General features: G+C 34.5%; 1 protein-coding gene and 1 long non-coding RNA gene across 6 annotated transcripts in view; one reads left to right on the forward strand and one right to left on the reverse strand.

Moving 5' to 3' along the window:
- The window catches only part of CCDC88A (coiled-coil and HOOK domain protein 88A), a 117,017-nt gene that overhangs the window by 80,274 nt on the left and 18,805 nt on the right, over positions 1-17,938 (forward strand). For all 5 annotated transcript variants that reach the window (XM_028103946.2, XM_028103945.2, XM_028103947.2 and 2 more), the window contains exons 18-23: positions 2,746-2,910; positions 7,603-7,764; positions 9,029-9,306; positions 9,523-9,666; positions 12,284-12,470; positions 16,657-16,802. In XM_028103946.2, the coding sequence (XP_027959747.1) occupies positions 2,746-2,910; positions 7,603-7,764; positions 9,029-9,306; positions 9,523-9,666; positions 12,284-12,470; positions 16,657-16,802 (1,082 nt within the window). The remainder of the gene's footprint in view (positions 1-2,745; positions 2,911-7,602; positions 7,765-9,028; positions 9,307-9,522; positions 9,667-12,283; positions 12,471-16,656; positions 16,803-17,938) is intronic.
- The window catches only part of LOC148163551 (uncharacterized), a 33,590-nt gene that overhangs the window by 13,972 nt on the left and 1,680 nt on the right, over positions 1-17,938 (reverse strand). The window lies entirely within an intron of this gene.

Genomic DNA, 17,938 nt, shown 5'->3' on the forward strand with positions numbered 1-17,938 from the left:
TATGAGGATACCAAGTAGAGGGAAATAGTATGTGTGGTATATGAAAGCACTTGATCTCATTAATTTGAGGTTTTCTCCTAGATCCACTGTCTTGTGATATTTGGAATTATTCTGTGAAATAAGCAAGGCAGGAGCAACTGTCTGTTTTCCCTTACATAAATAGATTTAAATCAAAGGGGCTTGTCCCTTCCCTAGGATTAGTATATGGTAGATATAGGTAAAATCATGTTCTGGGTTTTTTTTCCCCCTTTTATCATCTCTATAGTACCACCAGGAGTGGTTTTACAATCAACTAAACATTTGGATTGAGAAGATTACTTTGGGTCTCATTTAGAACCATTTGATTCAGAACACTGTTGGAAATACAGTATATAGCAGGGCACTGTCATGGGTTCCTCTTATATTTGCCTGAAAGTCATATTCCCACCAGATGACAATTCAGGTGCAAGACGATGAGATTCACATTGAGCGTGCAGGAGCTGCCCTGTCTTTTGAGACTCCATGCTCCATAGTAGTCATCATCTCTTACAAAACTCTGAAGGCATAGACAGAAGATCTCCACAGTGGATACACTAGTTTTAAGAGTTGCTGCGCTCAGAGAAGTTTAAAGATATGGCTTCCTATTAGGTATTTATAATTTTTACAGTCTAAATATAATTTACCAGTTGGGTCATTTTTCTCATATGCAATCTTGCCTGGTAACACAGAACATTCCAATTTTTTCAGGTTTCTAAGAACACAATTACCAAAGATGAATTTCTCATACAGAAAAGGAAAAAGGTTTTGTTCCCCATTTGCCCACACCATCATTTTTGTATTTGTAACCATGAAACGTATATTGTTACAGAAGAAATTCTAGAATTTTGCTTAGTTAACATGAAGGATTATCCAAAAAATAAAGTAAAATTTGGTGCCAGATTTAATTAATCTGCAGTATCTAGGTTGCAAAGAAAGTCAACTTCATGAAGCTACTCAGCCAGTTTGGGTATGGGTTGGTATATATGCATTTCAAGTCTGCAGAGATTTAAAATTTCATCATTGTTTCCCATTTCCAGCCATTTTGGCATAACTATTAGACTAGCTCCCTGCCATAAACAGGAAATTAGGCTGCCATAAAACCGAAATTAGACTGTGCTTTTAATACCATATGTGAAGAGGTATATCACTTGAGGACTATGAAAGTTAAATATGAGTTGAAGGCCTGAAGTAATTGCTAAAATAGCATGACAAAAAGGTATAGCTAATATGCCAGCAAAGGAGATAAAATAGAATTACAAAAAAATCCAAAAAACAAAAAAAGAAAAAAATGAGGAACAAAAGTACAGATTGGACAAATAGCAAAATGGCAGTTTTAAAACAAACCAGATCAATAATCACATTAAATATAAAAGTTCTAAACATCTCATTTGAAAGGCAGGGATTAATAAATTAGATTAAAAGGCAAAACCCACCTATATGCTGCCTCTAAGAAACCTCGATGGAAAATATGTCATTTTTTATGTGAACATAAATTAGAGATTCTGTGGATACATAAGGTAAAGGGACCATTTTTGAAACTCAGTTGTAAGAACAATGGGCTAAAAATAAGAAGCTTTGAGTTTTATTCTCAACTCCCCTTCTTTAATAATGGCATATGTCTATAGTCTTTATAAGCCTAGAGAAAAGACCCTGTGGGAAATTAATGTAAAATAGGAGACTGGAAATGATGTCACTCATCTGTTATTAGGGTATTAAAATTTTAAAAAACCTGGAAAATTAGGATCCCAGACCACCTGTTAGATCACTCAGCCAAGCTTTAAATTATATTCTATTTTGGGCTTCTTTTTTCTTTAGTCTCACATCATTTTCTAACTCAGTAGTAGCAAAGCTTATTGTTGAGTCATAAGCTTTCTTAAGGTTTGCTTTAGATACTGAATTATTTTAGACATTTATATTTTTGCCTTAATGTAAGTTTGGGTTTTAATTTAGAAATTTGTGATAAATGTCTCCTAATATAAACTAATGATTTAAGAGAAGTATAATAATAATCAGCTTAAATTGAAGAGAGCTGTTAAGTTAATCAGTAATTTTGGTAATGTAGGATGACCAAGTTCTTAGTTTTGAGTTGACTCTCTTAAAGTAGGATTTGGTTGTAATCACACCAGAAAACCCTGGGTAAGATAAATCCTTGGATTGCCCACTTTTTATAAAATAAATTACAGTGATAATATATGGGTTAGGATCTGAATAAAGAAGTCATCAATTTATCTATTAATATAGCTCATTCTGGGCAACATATCCTTCTTAAAAGGGTAGACATATATAGATATTCCTCAGCTTTAGGTATCTTTTTAGAAGGAATTATTATGTATGTCAGGTCTTCATTTGTCCTTTACATGGGGATTTCTGAAATTTCTAAATGCAGCTATAGATGGGTCAAAAAATAATTATTAATATTTAGCAACATGTCTATGTCCAGTTAATCTATTCCTTAGATTATAAACAACAGGATCTGAAATTACAGAATATATTACTGGAGAATGGCACATAAGCAGAGTATATTTAATATTTTCTAGGAGAAAAGGATTTGTAGTTTACAAAGCATAAATTGTGATCATGATAGTAATGATAATTATACATACTATTTATCACATTTTTAAATAGTGTCTTTCACATCCACCAGACCATTGCAGAGTCTGATTGTGAGAAGTGATAACTTTGGTGATTCTTTTTCTCTCCATTAACATATTTTAAATAAAATTTTAGGTGAAAAAGAATTATGAAGCTCTTAAACAGAGACAAGATGAAGAAAGGATGGTACAGAGCTCTCCTCCAACTTCTGGTGAAGATAATAAATGGGAGCGAGAAAGTCAAGAAACAACTAGAGAGCTTCTGAAAGTTAAAGACAGATTAATTGAAGTAGAAAGAAATGTAAGTATTTTTAAATTTTTAGTAGGAAAAGGTTTTATTTTTTTTTAAAGTAAAGTATCATTGTATATATAACTTAGAAAGTTTATCTAATCTGGTTTTATACTTTCTTGACTGATTTATTTTATAATAAAAGAGTGAAGAACTAATAATTTAATTTACTTTTCTCCATCACCCTCATATAAGTCCATCAGCCAACTTTGTCAACTCTGTTGTGAAAATGTAACCCACGCCCTTCTACTTCTGTCCCATCGTTGCTGCTACCATTTAAGGTACCATTATCTCTCATTTGGATTATTAGAATAGCCTCTGACTGGCTGGCTTCCCCCCTTCTACTCCTGGCCCAGTCTAACCCATTCTTACTACAGTAGCCAGAGTTATTTTTTAAAACATAATCCTAGGGCGCCTGGGTGGCTCAGTTGGTTAAGCGACTGCCTTCGACTCAGGTCATGATCCTGGAGTCCTGGGATCGAGACCCGCATCGGGCTCCCTGCTCAGCAGGGAGTCTGCTTCTCCCTCTGACCCTCTTCCCTCTCGTGCTCTCTATCTCTCATTCTCTCTCTCTCAAATAAATAAATAAAATCTTTAAAAAAAATAAAATAAAATAAAATAAAACATAATCCTAGTCATGTAATTTTTCTACTTAAAATATTCAATGGCTTCCCCTTCCAGTTAGAATAAAATCCAAATTTTTCAGTGTCCTATAAGATCATTCCTGACTTTGCCCTGCCTATATTGTTGGCCTTATACCATACCACTCTTCCATCCCTTCTGTTTATAATCTCGAGATATTATTACTATCTGTTGATACCTGGGAAACACAAAACAGTGCCTGGCATATATAAGTAAATCAATTGTAGTCATAGCGGCCTTTTCTGTTTGTTCCTGTTTCCAGAGATTTATTTTGGGATCTTCTACCTGGAACACATGGCTGGCATTCAGGCTTCGTATCACATATCTCCTGCAAGAGGTCTTTCCTGACCCCTTCCCCCAGTAGAGTAGCTATTCTCAACCTAAACCATTCACTGTCATGCCACTGCCTTAGTTTCTTCCTAGCACTTCTCACTAGTGAAATTATATTACTTATTTATTGGTTGTCTACTGGAAAAAAGCTCCTTGACAGCAGGAGCTTATCTTTTTTTTTTTTTTTTTTAACCACTGTGCCTTCAGTATGTAGAAATAAGCCTGGTAGATAGCAGATACAGTAAATATTCGCTGAGTAAGTTAGAGAAATATTTGTCAAAAAAAGGTAATCAAACTAATTCACCAAACATTTATCCTTTAAAAATGAATTAGCTTAAGGAATTTATATACTAACAAGTAAAATAGTTGTGGTCGTTGTTATTATGTTTTAATGTAGCATGAATTGAGAACTTAGCCATAATGCCAAAAATTAATCTCCTACACTGTTGGTTCCTACTTTCTCATCCGGAAGTAATCACTGTAAACAGTCTTCCCAGAAAAATGTTTGTGACTTATCCGTGTATAGAAGTATATTTCTTTTGTGGCACCTGGATGGCTCAGTTGGTTAAGCATCTGACTCTTGATCTCAGCTCAGGTCTTGATTTCAGGGTTGTGAGTTCAGACTCCATGTTAGGCTCTACTCTGGGCTTGGAGCCTACTTATTAAAAAAAAAAAAAGAAGATGTAGTAGTATATTTCTTTTTTTTCCTTCCAAGATTTAAATTTCAGATAGTTAACATATAGTGAAATATTAGTTTCAGGTGTAGGATTTACATCACTTACATACAACACCCAGTGCTCATCACAAGTGCCCTCCTTAATACCCATCACACATATCACCCATCCCTCCATCCACCTCCCCTCCAGTAACCCTCAGTTTGTTCTGTATAATTAAGAGTACCTTTCTGGTTTGCCTCTTTTTTTTACCCCCTGTGTCCATCTGTTAACGTTTCTTAAATTCCACATGTGAGTAAAATCATACGGTATTTGTCTTTCTCTGACTGACTTATTTTGCTTAGCATAATACTGTCTTGCTCCATCCTCGTTGTTGCAAATGGCAAGATTTCATTCTTTTTATGGCTGAAAAATATTCCATTGTATACATATGTAGCACAACTTCCTTATTCATCATTTGGTGGACATTTGGGCTCTTTCCATAATTTGGCTATTGTGGATAATGCTGCTATAAACATTAGAGTGCATGTATCCCTTCGAATCAGTATTTTTGTGTTGCTTTGGGTAAATACCTAGTAATATAATTGCTGGATTATAGGGTAGTTCTATAACTTTTTGAGGAACCTCCATACTGTTTTCCAGAGTGGCTGCACCAGTTTGCATTCCCATCAACAGTGTAAGAGGGTTCCCCTTTCTCCGCATCCTTGCCAACATCTGTTGTTTCCTGAGTTGTTAATTTTAGCCATTCTGACAGGTGTGAAATAGTATCTCATTGTAGTTTTGATTTGTATTTCCCTGATGATGAGTGATGTTGAGCATCTTTTTATGTGTCTGTTAGACATTTGTATGTCTAGGAGTATATTTCTTTTACAAATTTACATCTGTTGAATCATGCTATACAATATTCTTATTTGCATGTTTCAATTATGTTATCTTAGAGATCTCTCTATTTTAGGCAGTTATAGATCATATCATTTTGTTTAATAACCACATATTCTGTAGTGTGGATATTACCATAATTTATTTAAATAAATCCCAATTGATGAACATTTAGGTTATTATCAGATTTTGCTGCAGTGAAAATCCATGTATAATATGTTCATGGGGTAATAAATTCCTGATGGCAGAATTGATAGGCCAAAGGGTGTGTATGTGTGTGTGTGTGTGTGTGTGTGTGTGTACGTGTGTAATTTTAACTGGTATCATCATGTTAGCCTTTGAAGTTCACATCAGTTTTCAGTTCCATTAATAGATTACCTATTTTTTTAGGTAAACACTTGGTGTTATCAGCCTTTTAATTTTTGTTAAAGCAATAAGTATTTTAATTTTTATGTTTTAAATTATTAATAAGCGAGCTATTTTACATCTTCTTATCTATTTATCAGCCATATATGAATACCTATTTTTAATTATTCAGTGATTTACATATATATATTTATATATATGCGCACATAGATACAAACCTCCATCACTTGGATTAGTAATTGTATTTCAGAAAATTTGGCTGACATGTAAAAGTTCTGTAAGGTAAATCTCTTTTCCCATTGACTTCCTTTATAAATTTCTATTGGAAAAAAGTTACTTGGTTGTCATTTTTTAGCCATTTTATTTTGGATAATGGTTTGTAAAGATGGCTAGTCTTATATTAGACTGATAATTTTGGTGCATTTGCCAGTATATTTACTGACCTCCTAACTTTTCCATTGTAGACCTTTTCCTGCTGTGAGATACCCTTTCTACTCTCTTATTCTTTATAGACTATAGGAATTTTTCTTATTACTGTAGGCATACCCAGACTTGTCATTAGAGCTTTGTACATTTTGGTTTCTTAAGAGCTGAACTACAGTAGCACTTAATGTATGAAGTGAAAAATGGTTCACTTTTTGGTGTATCAAGATGGTATATAAAAATATCAGTGCTCCATATTATTTTTCCAGTATAAATTTTTTCATCCTTTTTATTTGAATAAATGAACACAAGAGAACTAAAATATCAAAACACGTCTTAAAGCATTTTGCTTCCTAACTTGATTTTGTGATAAAATATATGGGTTTAATTACTTTTATACAGTGACCATGTAGTATATGTAACTTTGAAAGCCTATAAAATGAATGATTTCTTTGTCCCCTATGTAGATATGATAAAGGTGATATGTTGTGATTCAGTTGTAACTTTTTATGAATATTGCAATTACATGCAACAGATTCTGGCCTTTTGGTATATAACATTTTATTTCAGTTTTCTAGAGGGTTCTTTGTTTATACTTTTTTATGCTAATTTTTTATGAAATGTTATTTAGAAATAATCCTGAAAATATAATATCCATGACAAACATTTTAATATCTGTCAAATTAATAATGATCTGTGATTTGCATAGTAATTCACTGTTTAACTATAAAATTGAAATATGGTCAAATATACTGGAAGAATTGAAAATTGTATGTTTTGTTTGGATTTGCTCCAGAAGTCCTATAGATAAAATAGAATTTTAGTGAGTGTTTTATACCATGGGGGAAAAAAATCACTAAAGAAAATATGTAACATCTGTTAGGTCAATTATGGACTAAATTTTTTAAACACATGGTTAAAATTGTTCCTGCTTCTCTTCCAAATTTGTGTTTATTAAAATAATTAGTTTTGCTGCTACCCCTGGGACCAGCACTCACCTATATATATATATTTGCCTTTGGGCAGTTAGAAAATGTGCACTTCATTAGCTAGACACAGTCCCACATACTTTTGAACAGAACGAAAACCATATAACTAACAACCCCATTCTAGTTTCTTGTGTTAATATATTGAAAATGGAATATTTTGTTTTTTTGGAAATTATAAAGCAGACAGTATAGAGACACACTAGTAAGGTTTTAGTTTTAGCACTTGCTTTCTCTTAGATTACATCTCTTTTTACAATTTGGGATAGAGGGGAACTGTTTAAGTCTTTTAAGATTGTTGGGATTTTTTTTTTATTTTCATGGTAATAGTTGTTACAAAATTCTGTATCTGTTAAGCGGAAATATGTTTGTTACTTTTTAAAATATGTGTTTTCTTTATTAAGAATGCTACCCTGCAAGCAGAGAAACAAGCACTGAAAACTCAACTGAAACAATTGGAGACACAGAACAATAATTTGCAGGCTCAGATTCTTGCACTTCAGAGGCAGACAGTGTCGTTACAGGAGCAGAATACTACTCTTCAAACCCAGAATGCAAAGCTTCAGGTTGTAATGTAATATTTTGGGATATGCAGCCAAATTTTTGAATTATGCTCTTAAAATAAGGGTAACTAGACATGGTAACATTGTTTCTTAGTGAGTGAATTTAATTAAATATATCTACTTAGTGCTATGCCAGGCTTTCAGATATCAGCATTTTTTAAATGAGAACCTCTAAATATTAACTAATAAATTCACTCAACGATGTAAATAAAATAAAACTAACTTTATCTTTATTTAAAATATTTACGGGAGTGCCCAGGGCTGTGGTGGAGCCAGGGCAGCTGCAGCAGCACCGGCCAGTAAGGCCTGGCGTAAGAAAAAAATAAGTAAACAAAATGAAATACTTATTTATTTAAAATATAATTTTATCTTTATTTATATTTACTTTATGGCCTTTCACCTCTTTCAGCAAGTTGATTGTGATTAATCGAGCAGAAACCCTTGCTTTAGAGTATGATTGCAAGATACTATTGCTTATTTCATTTTTACAACTTTCATATCAGTTCTTAAAAAACAACACAGCCTGAAAATTTTGTCTTCAGACTTTTCCTTAGTTCAGAGGATCCATCTTGCACTTAATGCTGCAGTGTCTTTTCACATAGAATGATCAGGTTGGGGAAAGTACAACTCTTTCAGACCTCTTAAAGAACCAAAGAAAAAAATTCCATCTCTGAGTATGAAAGTTCTTTCTATAACTCTTTTCCAAATGGTAAAACATATACTAATATAATGTAGACCTTGAGAAAATTTCCATTTGAATTTTCACAAGTAATTTTTCAGTTCTGTCACCTCAAGTTTTAGAAAGTGATAAATTAGCATTTTAAATTCTGTACTTTTTCATGAGTGGAACACAGATTGTTTCTAATCACCTTCATTTAAAATAATTCAACCCAAAACATATATGATATGTATCTCATAATAATATTAAATTAAATAACATAAATAATATTAAATTAATATAAATTTAATATTGATATTAAATTAATACAAATGAATAATATTAAATTGTAGCCTTGTTCTTTCAGGACACTAAAAACCAAATTATCTCAGTATAATATGACTATATCTTCTGTGATTTATGTAGAGCTTCCTAAAGTTAATGTTATCTTTTATATTTTTTATGTTGCCATTAGAATTTTATTTTTGAATAATTTTTAACATGGGACAATTATTTTATCTGTAATAAACACATACCACATATCTGCATCTCCTAGAAGAACAAGATAACTATTTTTCTTATGTCTCATAACAATATACTTTCTTACAGGTTGAAAATTCTACCCTTAATTCCCAGAGTACGTCACTTATGAACCAGAATGCACAACTCCTAATCCAGCAGTCTTCCTTAGAAAATGAAAATGAAGCTGTAATCAAAGAGCGAGAAGACCTGAAATCTCTTTATGATTCTCTGATCAAAGATCATGAAAAGCTGGAACTTCTTCATGAACGTCAGGCTTCAGAGTATGAGTCTCTCATTGCTAAACATGGAACTCTAAAGTCTGCCCACAAAAATCTTGAGGTGGAACATAAAGACCTTGAAGATCGGTAATTTACTATCTTCTCTTGTGTTAATTTAAACCAGTTTTCTTTAGATAATATAATAAATTTTATGTTAAACAGATCTAAGACAATTTATATAGGAAATTTATATATCATGTTTATGTGATACTTACTAATAAATTAATCTTGTTTTCTTCATTTCTAAAGTATTTCTTTTTTCTAAGGACATATTATAAAACAAATACCTAATATTTTTTCCAGTTACAATCAGTTACTAAAACGGAAAGGACAATTGGAAGATTTGGAAAAAACACTGAAAGTAGAACAGGAAAAAATGCTGCTTGAAAACAAAAACCATGAGACTATGGCTGCAGAATACAAGAAACTTTGTGGTGAAAATGATAGGTAATAAATATTTATATATTTTAGTTTTGTATTATTCATTACCTCCAAAGTGTATACTGCTCCTTTGCAATACCATCTGTAACTTAGACTTTTTAAAAAAGACCCAGAGCAATAAGTAAATTATCCAACAAAATCATGCAGCTAGTTATAAAATGGCTTGAAAACCTAGATCCCTTGTTTCCACTTATTGTCTCTCTCTCGATTTATTCAACTAAGTTTTTAAGCCATTTTATAATGAAATTTCTGTACCTTGATAGCATTTATATGCTTTATTGTGACAGAATGTAATGAAGTCTGATTCTTTATGTCTGTCTTTGCTAGTCTGGTATCTCAGTTCTTATCTTTCAAAGTTTTTACAAGTGAGCAGCTTCCAGTTTCCTAGCTGACTAATTTGTACTCTTATTTTTAACTGTCTTAGTTATTAATGGTCTCATATTGCCATGAGGCAGTTATTTTTTAATTTGTTACCCTAGGAAGATCAAAACTTGCCAACCCGTAATCAGTCTCTTCATAAGGGTACATATCAAAAGGTTTTTAGAAACCTTTGAAAAGTTTAAGCATCCTGAACATTCGCATTACACTTACACTTAACCATAGCTGAAGAGCTGAAAGGCAGCACACAGAATTCAAATGGGGGCCATTCATTGACTGTGTGTCCTTTTATGAACTTAATATAATCCATTTTTAAAATTGTATTTCTTTCCCTTAACAACAACAACAAAAAAATCCCCATGCTTCTAGAGCTATTTTCATTTCCATGCTCAGTAGTTTATAACTTAGTAATTGTTATAGCTAGAAATAGTGTATTGGGGATTTGAACTTTCAATAAGCTCTACACCAAGCTAGAATCAAGAAGGATGTATCTTTACGGTATGTGCAGTAGAAGACCAGGTTGTGACAAGTTATAGAATACAAGCATAGGGGCATTTTTATTACACACATAACATTGGGGAAGGCATTTACTGTTGAAGTCCCATCTTGAACCTAACCTTTTTTCATTGTTGGGATTCACAACAAATGGGACGGTTTGTGAGCTTGGGTAGGCCTTCTAGGACTCTAATTGTGTTCATTACTGAGGAGCCTTCTGAGAAAGAACTCAGCCTACATGATAAGATGAAATTGAGCATGATGATCTTGAATCAAGAGATTCTGCAGGCTTGGAAGGGAAGGGGTAGTTCTGAGTATTTTCTGTCTCTCAAAGCTATTCTATCCCAGCTTTTATGCACTCATGTCTATATTGTTAAGGCATGAAAAGGCTTTAAGTAAAATCTGAAAGAACTCTTTCACAAAAAAAAAAGAGGTATTTATGAAGACTTGTCTCAAGAACAATAGTTTGTTTACCCATTCCTCTAAATAACCTAAGTCTTAATCTTTGATAATGCCAAACCAAGAAAGTTTCTTAAACGGACTAGTTTGTCTTGGCCTCTTTAGAATTGTGTTCACTGAATTACATTTTGGTGTTAATGTTCTCAGCTTTAAGGGACAGTATAAAAAACTGTCTTAAAGAGCTCATTTTAGTATTGGCCTTAGAGATGATGTTGAGGACGTTGTATATGGTATGTCTTCATATCTTGCCCCCGTGAAGCATCAGTAGGTAAATCTTTGATCTCCATAGGTATTGATATATACTGTGTAACTGTCTGTGTGTCTCAGTGAGGTCTAACCAGCTGTTATAACTCATGGCATACATTCATTCATGGATTCAACATATTTATGGAACATTTTCTGAATGTTTCTGGTCTTGCCATTTTATTTTTTACCAAGCCTTGATTTTTTAAACATATTATTTTGTTGGGATGCCTGGCTAGCTCAGTCGTTAAGTGTCTGCCTTCGGCTCAGGTCATGATCCCAGGGTCCTGGGATCGAGTCCCACATCGGGCTCCTTGCTCAGTGAGGAGCCTGCTTCTCCCTCTCCCTCTCCTGCTCCCCCTGCTTGTGCTCTCTCTCTCTCTGACAAATAAATAAATAATCTTTAAAAAAAAAATTTTGTTATTTGTTTTATAAATTCTTGTAAGCTGACTGCATTTTTTGGATATTGAGTTGAAGTAGATTATTAGACGTTCTGAACAAGTACCATCCTGTTCTTAATTCCATTAGATAAGATCATTAAACTAGAGCCAGCACAGCAGGCCAAATCCAAGCTGTATCCTGTTTTTGTTTTTTGTTTTTCAAATTTAAAAACAGATTTTATTATATAGCTCTTCTACCATTTTTTTATTTTTACTTTTTTAAGTTTTTATTTTAATTCCAGTTAGTTAACATTTAGTGTTACATTAGTTTCAGTAGTACAGTATAGTAATTTAACACTTCATCCTGTTTTGGTTCAGCTCCCAAACTTGCATTGTAAAAGGTTGGGGGGTACATTGAAGGAAAAATAGCTTTATGAGCCACATACAATGTACAACATGCTAGAAGATTCAAGGGGAGAGTAGTCTGAATTTTTTTAATCTAGTTTTACAGAATAGAAATTAATTTTTGATGAGTTTAGTCACTGGCTAAAGAGTCTTTTATATTCTCTAAGTATGTCTGAGATCCACAGCATTTTCACATTGTATAAATTACAATGAAAGCTATTAAGGGAATCTAATTCTGTTTCTATCATGATTTCTAATTACAGGTTGAATCATACATATAATCAGCTTGTAAAAGAAACTGAAGTTTTACAAACTGACCATAAAAACTTGAAAAGTCTTCTAAATAATTCCAAACTGGAACAAACAAGATTAGAAGCTGAGTTTTCAAAGCTAAAGGAACAATACCAACAGTTGGACATCACATCCACCAAGCTAAATAACCAGTGTGAGGTGAGCTTTGACAAGTTTCTTCTTTTAGGAATCAAGACATGCCTAAAAAATAAACAATCACATTAAAACGAGAATAGCGGTATGTATTTGGGTATTTCTTAAAAAGAATTGGTCGGGGGTAATTGAAATTCCAAATAATTCATAAAAACTTATTTTATTATGAATTTCAACATTGTTTAAGTGTCCACATACTTTGAAGATGTAGAACTGTGCCCTTGTTTAATGAAAAAAATGTTTACTTACCACCTGGCTTGTACTAGTAAACCAAAAAGGTAAAATCTCTCCCTTTGTGGAGCTTATATTCTGGTGGAAGGAAGTAGAATAAACACAACGAGTAAGTGAAATATATAGTATTTCAGCATTTTGTAACATGGCTGTATTGCACTTTACCCCAACACTTGCTGTAAAACAACCATTTATTAGGCTCCCAGATCTGTGGATCAGAATTGGACAGGGACAGTGGAGCAGAGTTGTTTCTGGTCCACTAGCAACTGGGCCCCCAGCCTGAAGACTGAAAGGCTACATGCATGTTTGGTGGTTGATGCTGGCTACCAGCTGGAGGCATCAGTTTTCTCTCCACATGATGTCTTTCTCCCCCAGGGCTGGTTTGGGCTTTCTCACAACATGGTGATAACCAGACAGAAGCCATCTCTGCTTTAAGGATCAAACCTCAGAAGTCATGCAACATCATTTCCCCTGCATTCTATTCATTTGAGTCAGTCAAAGTCACATTCAGGCTCAAGGGAAACAGAAAATAGATTCAGTCTTTTGGTGGAGAATGGCAAGATTTTTAAAAGAGCATGTGGACTGGAAATAGTACTCTTGAAAATTGGTCTGCAACATATGGTATGTTACAAGGTAGATAAGTTATGTGCAAGTAAAAGTGAAGTAGGGCAGAGGGGGGGTAAGGAGGACTTCCAGGATGGACAAAGGAATATGGATTGAAATTTTAATAGGCATCCTTGAGCAAAGATAACTTTATTCTGAGTAAAACAGGGGAGCCATTTCAGTGTTTTGAACAGAAATGATGTTGGCCTTATGTATACAGTTAGGTTAACATAATTCCATGCCGCTCTTTGTGATGGTTTGATAAAACATGAGTTTTAAAGTATAAAAGGGTGCCGAAAGCCTTAGAAAATCCTTAAATTTCATTGGTTGGCCCCAAAATCATTGAAGTTTGAATATAGTTTAACACCCGAATTTCATGGCACTTTTAAGAAACAAGCACTTAAGCTAACCTTTAAAGGGAAATAGGAATAGATTATCAGAAAAGTAATACTTGAAAGCATTTTGTCTGAAATGATAAACCAATAGAAAGAAAAAGTAGTTTAAAATCATATACATTTAATTACCCATCAAGGCTCAGAAAGTGTAGAACATTCATTATGCCTATGATATAAAATATTTATATATATAATAAATATTTATTTATATTTATCTAAATAAAATATAATTGGAGTCATGGGCTTACAGAAGGAAGAAGAGGACAAATCATCTCCCCAAGAAACAATAAAATTGGGCAAAATTATTAAAAACAACCATTGTAGTACTCTGGAACTGAAGGAAAGGTGTACAACAAATTGAGAAGCATTCATTAAAGAAAAGCTACTCGACGTTGTGTAGGAACTATGGTTGTCTGAGGCATTTTATCTTGTGATTTCTTCCATTCTCCAGTTCCAATACCTGGTAGTTCAGGTGAGGGGCATCCTGTGAAAATCAGCAACTTTGCTACCAGAGCAGGCTGACTTGATTTGAGCAGAGTACGAAAAAGTCCCCATACCCAGGACAGTTGTCACAGGTCCACTCTCAGATCCTCTGAGGTTGAAATATTGGTTGGGGCAAATTAGTTAAAAATTTAACTGGGAGATCCAGGAATGAGACATCTAGCTATAGTGAGTCTTGATAAGGTCCTGCCTGACACTGGTGGCCTGGAAAGCTGTTCTGGAGACACCAGAAAGGCCCTAGCTACCTACTTATCTCAGGCTGGTAGTCCCAACTCAAGTCAAATGTTAACCCTTGGCTAGGAGCTAAGTCATATAATAACATGATTTAGAGGGAGTGGGAAAATGAGTCCAGAGTGTAAGAGGCCAGGATAGCAGTTAATCTTTGTGGGAAGGGATGGTGCTTAGAAGAGAGCACAAGGTGTTTCTGGAATGTAGTTAATGAGCTGTTTCTTGATCAGAGTGCTGGTTTCATACGTGTTCACTTTGCACTAATTCATTGAGCTGTAGCTACATAAAGTTTGTTCTCTTTTCTATATATATGTTTTATTAATTGTCTTTTGACACAGTAATTAATGCTGTATAACAACATGGAACCTTTGGTAATAGACAGTAAACATTTATTTTTGCTTATGAATCTATGGATTGCCTAAGCACAGATGTGCTGATGGCATGTATTAATGTGACCAAGCTCATTTGATCCTCGTAGGACTTGTCCTACATCTGCAGTCAACTGGCACATATTCCGAAGGCTGGCTGGCCTAGGGTGGCCCCAGATAACTCTGTGCCCTGTGGTCTCTCATCCTCCAGCAGGATTACAAGTGGAAGCACATAAGGCTTCTTGAGGACTAGGCTTGGAACTTCCATCACTTCCCCTTTTTCTCGTGGCCAAGGGCATTCCAAAATCAAAAAGAGGGAAAATAAATTCTACTTCTTGATGGTAAGAGCAAGAAGTCACAGCACCAGAGGATATAGATACAGGGAGGAGAAAAACTGCATTTAGTTTTGCAATGAATCTACCATATGTTGTGTTTCAATTTAACAATATATAGATAAAACAAATACAGCACAGTAGTGATGGTGGTTCAATCTAAATGGCTATTTATGGATATTCATAGTATTATACTGTCTGCTTTTCTGTATCTTAGGAGTTTACAAAACGTGTTTGTTTCTTTTTTTTTTTTTTTGCAGAAGGTCTTGTTGGCACTTTTTTTTTTTTAAAGTATAGCTCTCTGGGCTGTTCTCCACACTGGTTGAATTTGAATGCTAGGACCCAGAAATCCACATTTTTTTAAGAGATAGATTTATTTTTTTATTTGAGAGAGAGAGCGTGTATGCACACAGGTGCAAGCAGGGGGAGGAGCGGGGCGGGGGAGGGAGGGGAAGGAGGAAAGAATCTCAAGGAGACTCCAAGCTGAGCATGGAGCCCCAGGTGGGACTCGATCTCACAACCCTGAGATCATGACCTGAGGCGAAACCAAAAGTTGGAAGCTCAACCGACTGAGCCACCCAGGTGCCCCTGGAAATCTACATTTTTTACTAGTCTCTACAAGTGATGCTGAATTTTGAAAATCACTACTTTGGAATTTCTGACTTCTACTGGAATCTCCGGCCTAACTAAGGCATATTTCTAGTTTCCTCTAACTACAAAGAAGCAGCCCAATGCTGCTGGCAACCCAACTACCAGTAGTATCAACTAGTAATACCAACCATTGACAAGACTGAGTCCCTTTGACCAAGTCATAAAAACTATGTACAAACCTTTAAGGTTCCTAAAAAACAGTGGTTGAGGAAAAAATGAGGTACCTACTATGTGTTAAAGGCATGACACAAGATACTTTACATATATTATTTAATCCTTACAATAGTCAGGGGTGTGAGTTATTATTCTCATTTTATAGATGAGCTCACTGAAGCCCAGTTAATTTACTTGTCCAGTGTTTCATAGTTCCTTAAGTAGAAGGCCAGGTAGCTTTCGGGCTATAAGTTAAATAAGAAAGCAAGTGTTTTTGGAACTAGATAATTTATTATATGTTAAACCCGGTGTTTGTAAGAATTTTTAAAAATGTGTACAGCACATAACTCAGTATTTTAGCTTTCATTATAACTAAAGTAATCACTCATGTTCTGATCAAAGTGCAACCACCTAATTGCTCAAGTAGCAGAAGACCTAAGTCTTTTTCTTTTTTAAGATTGATTGATTGATTTTAGAGAGTGTGTGGGAGCAGGAGGAGGATCAGAGGGAGAGGGAGAGAGAGAATCTCAAGCAGACTCCCTGCAAAGCGTGGAGCCTGACACCGGCTCGATTTCCTGACCCTGAAATCATGACCTGAGCCGAAACTAAGAGTCGGACACTCAACCAACTGAGCTACCCAGGCACCCCAAGACTATATTTTTCAGATGTTTTGGTTGATTTATGTTAAATGTAAATGTTGATTTTTAAAAAAATGTTTGTGTTTAAACAGTTGCTAAGCCAACTTAAAGGAAATTTAGAAGAGGAAAATCGACATCTACTAGATCAAATTCAGACATTAATGCTACAGAACAGAACACTATTGGAGCAGAATATGGAAAGCAAGGATCTCTTTCATGTTGAACAAAGACAGTACATGTAGGTACCAAATAATGTTGAAATAATACTCATGATTTTATCATTGCCAACTGGTGACAGAGAAAACTCACTGCTAATTTTTTTTTAATTTTCAACATTATTATTTCTCCATACATTTTTTTGAATGCTTATGTTCTAGGCACTATGCTAGTAAGCAGAAATACTAACATGAAAACACATAGATTCTGCTCTTAAGGAACTAGTAACATAAAGCAAGAAATACAAATAATTGCTACAATGGAAGTATGTGTAGGAGGCCATAGAAATACAGCAAATACAGTGGAAGGAGTATCTTAGTCTGGAAGGGGCAGGGTGGGCTTTCCACAGATGGTTGCTCAAGCTGAGACTTAAAAGACTCATGGGAGTTTGCCTGAGGAGACATATCAGACCAAGGGAGCACAAATGCAATAACATGAAGGTGTGATGAAGGTGTGTTATGGTAGGGTATAGGACCTAAAAATTAATAGTTCTTGCTGGAGCAAAATTGAGGAAGAAGGAGCAAGAGAGAAGTGGCTAAAAACTTAGGATCCACAAAGGTTTTTCTATGCCATACCAAGGAGTTGCTGAAAACTTTGAGCAGGGGAGTAAAATGATCAGATTGCAAAACTTCAAAGAAATTTCACATTTGTGGCTGGCCACTTTGGACTACGCTTTCAACCCTTTCAGGAGCATGTATTCCTTTATTCTGTGCCTTAAAAGGTGTTTCTGCTTAAGAAGCAGTAAGTATATGTAAAGCTCTTGACATTTAAGTTTTCTGTCCTTCAAGCAAAGGCATTATCCAAAGCTTTATCTTTGGATATCTTTAGATTATCTTAATATTCTGGCCCTTGGTAAATAATCCATTTCCAAAGTTTCCGTAATTGTATTTGTATAGTTGACTTAGAAATATTATCCATTTTGACTTTTTGAATTTAAATTAAAAAATCCATCTTACATGTCAGTTCTAGTTGAGTGCCTCTGTCACATGGTCCTAGCAGGAGTGACAGTGAACAGGTAGTACTGAGAATTTAGAGATTCCTGATGATATTTCAAAAGGTAAAAAAAAAACATTTGGGAGGTATAGACCATCTGCCATTGTGCTGTGGTGTAACTCTTGGGAACCTGTGTTCACAAAGCATCTTCTTCAAAAAAATCTC

Source organism: Eumetopias jubatus, unplaced genomic scaffold (genome assembly GCF_037043125.1).
Source record: "Eumetopias jubatus isolate StellerSeaLion01/CBP00866 unplaced genomic scaffold, mEumJub1_p1.0 scaffold_9, whole genome shotgun sequence".
Taxonomy (NCBI): Eukaryota; Metazoa; Chordata; class Mammalia; order Carnivora; family Otariidae; genus Eumetopias; species Eumetopias jubatus.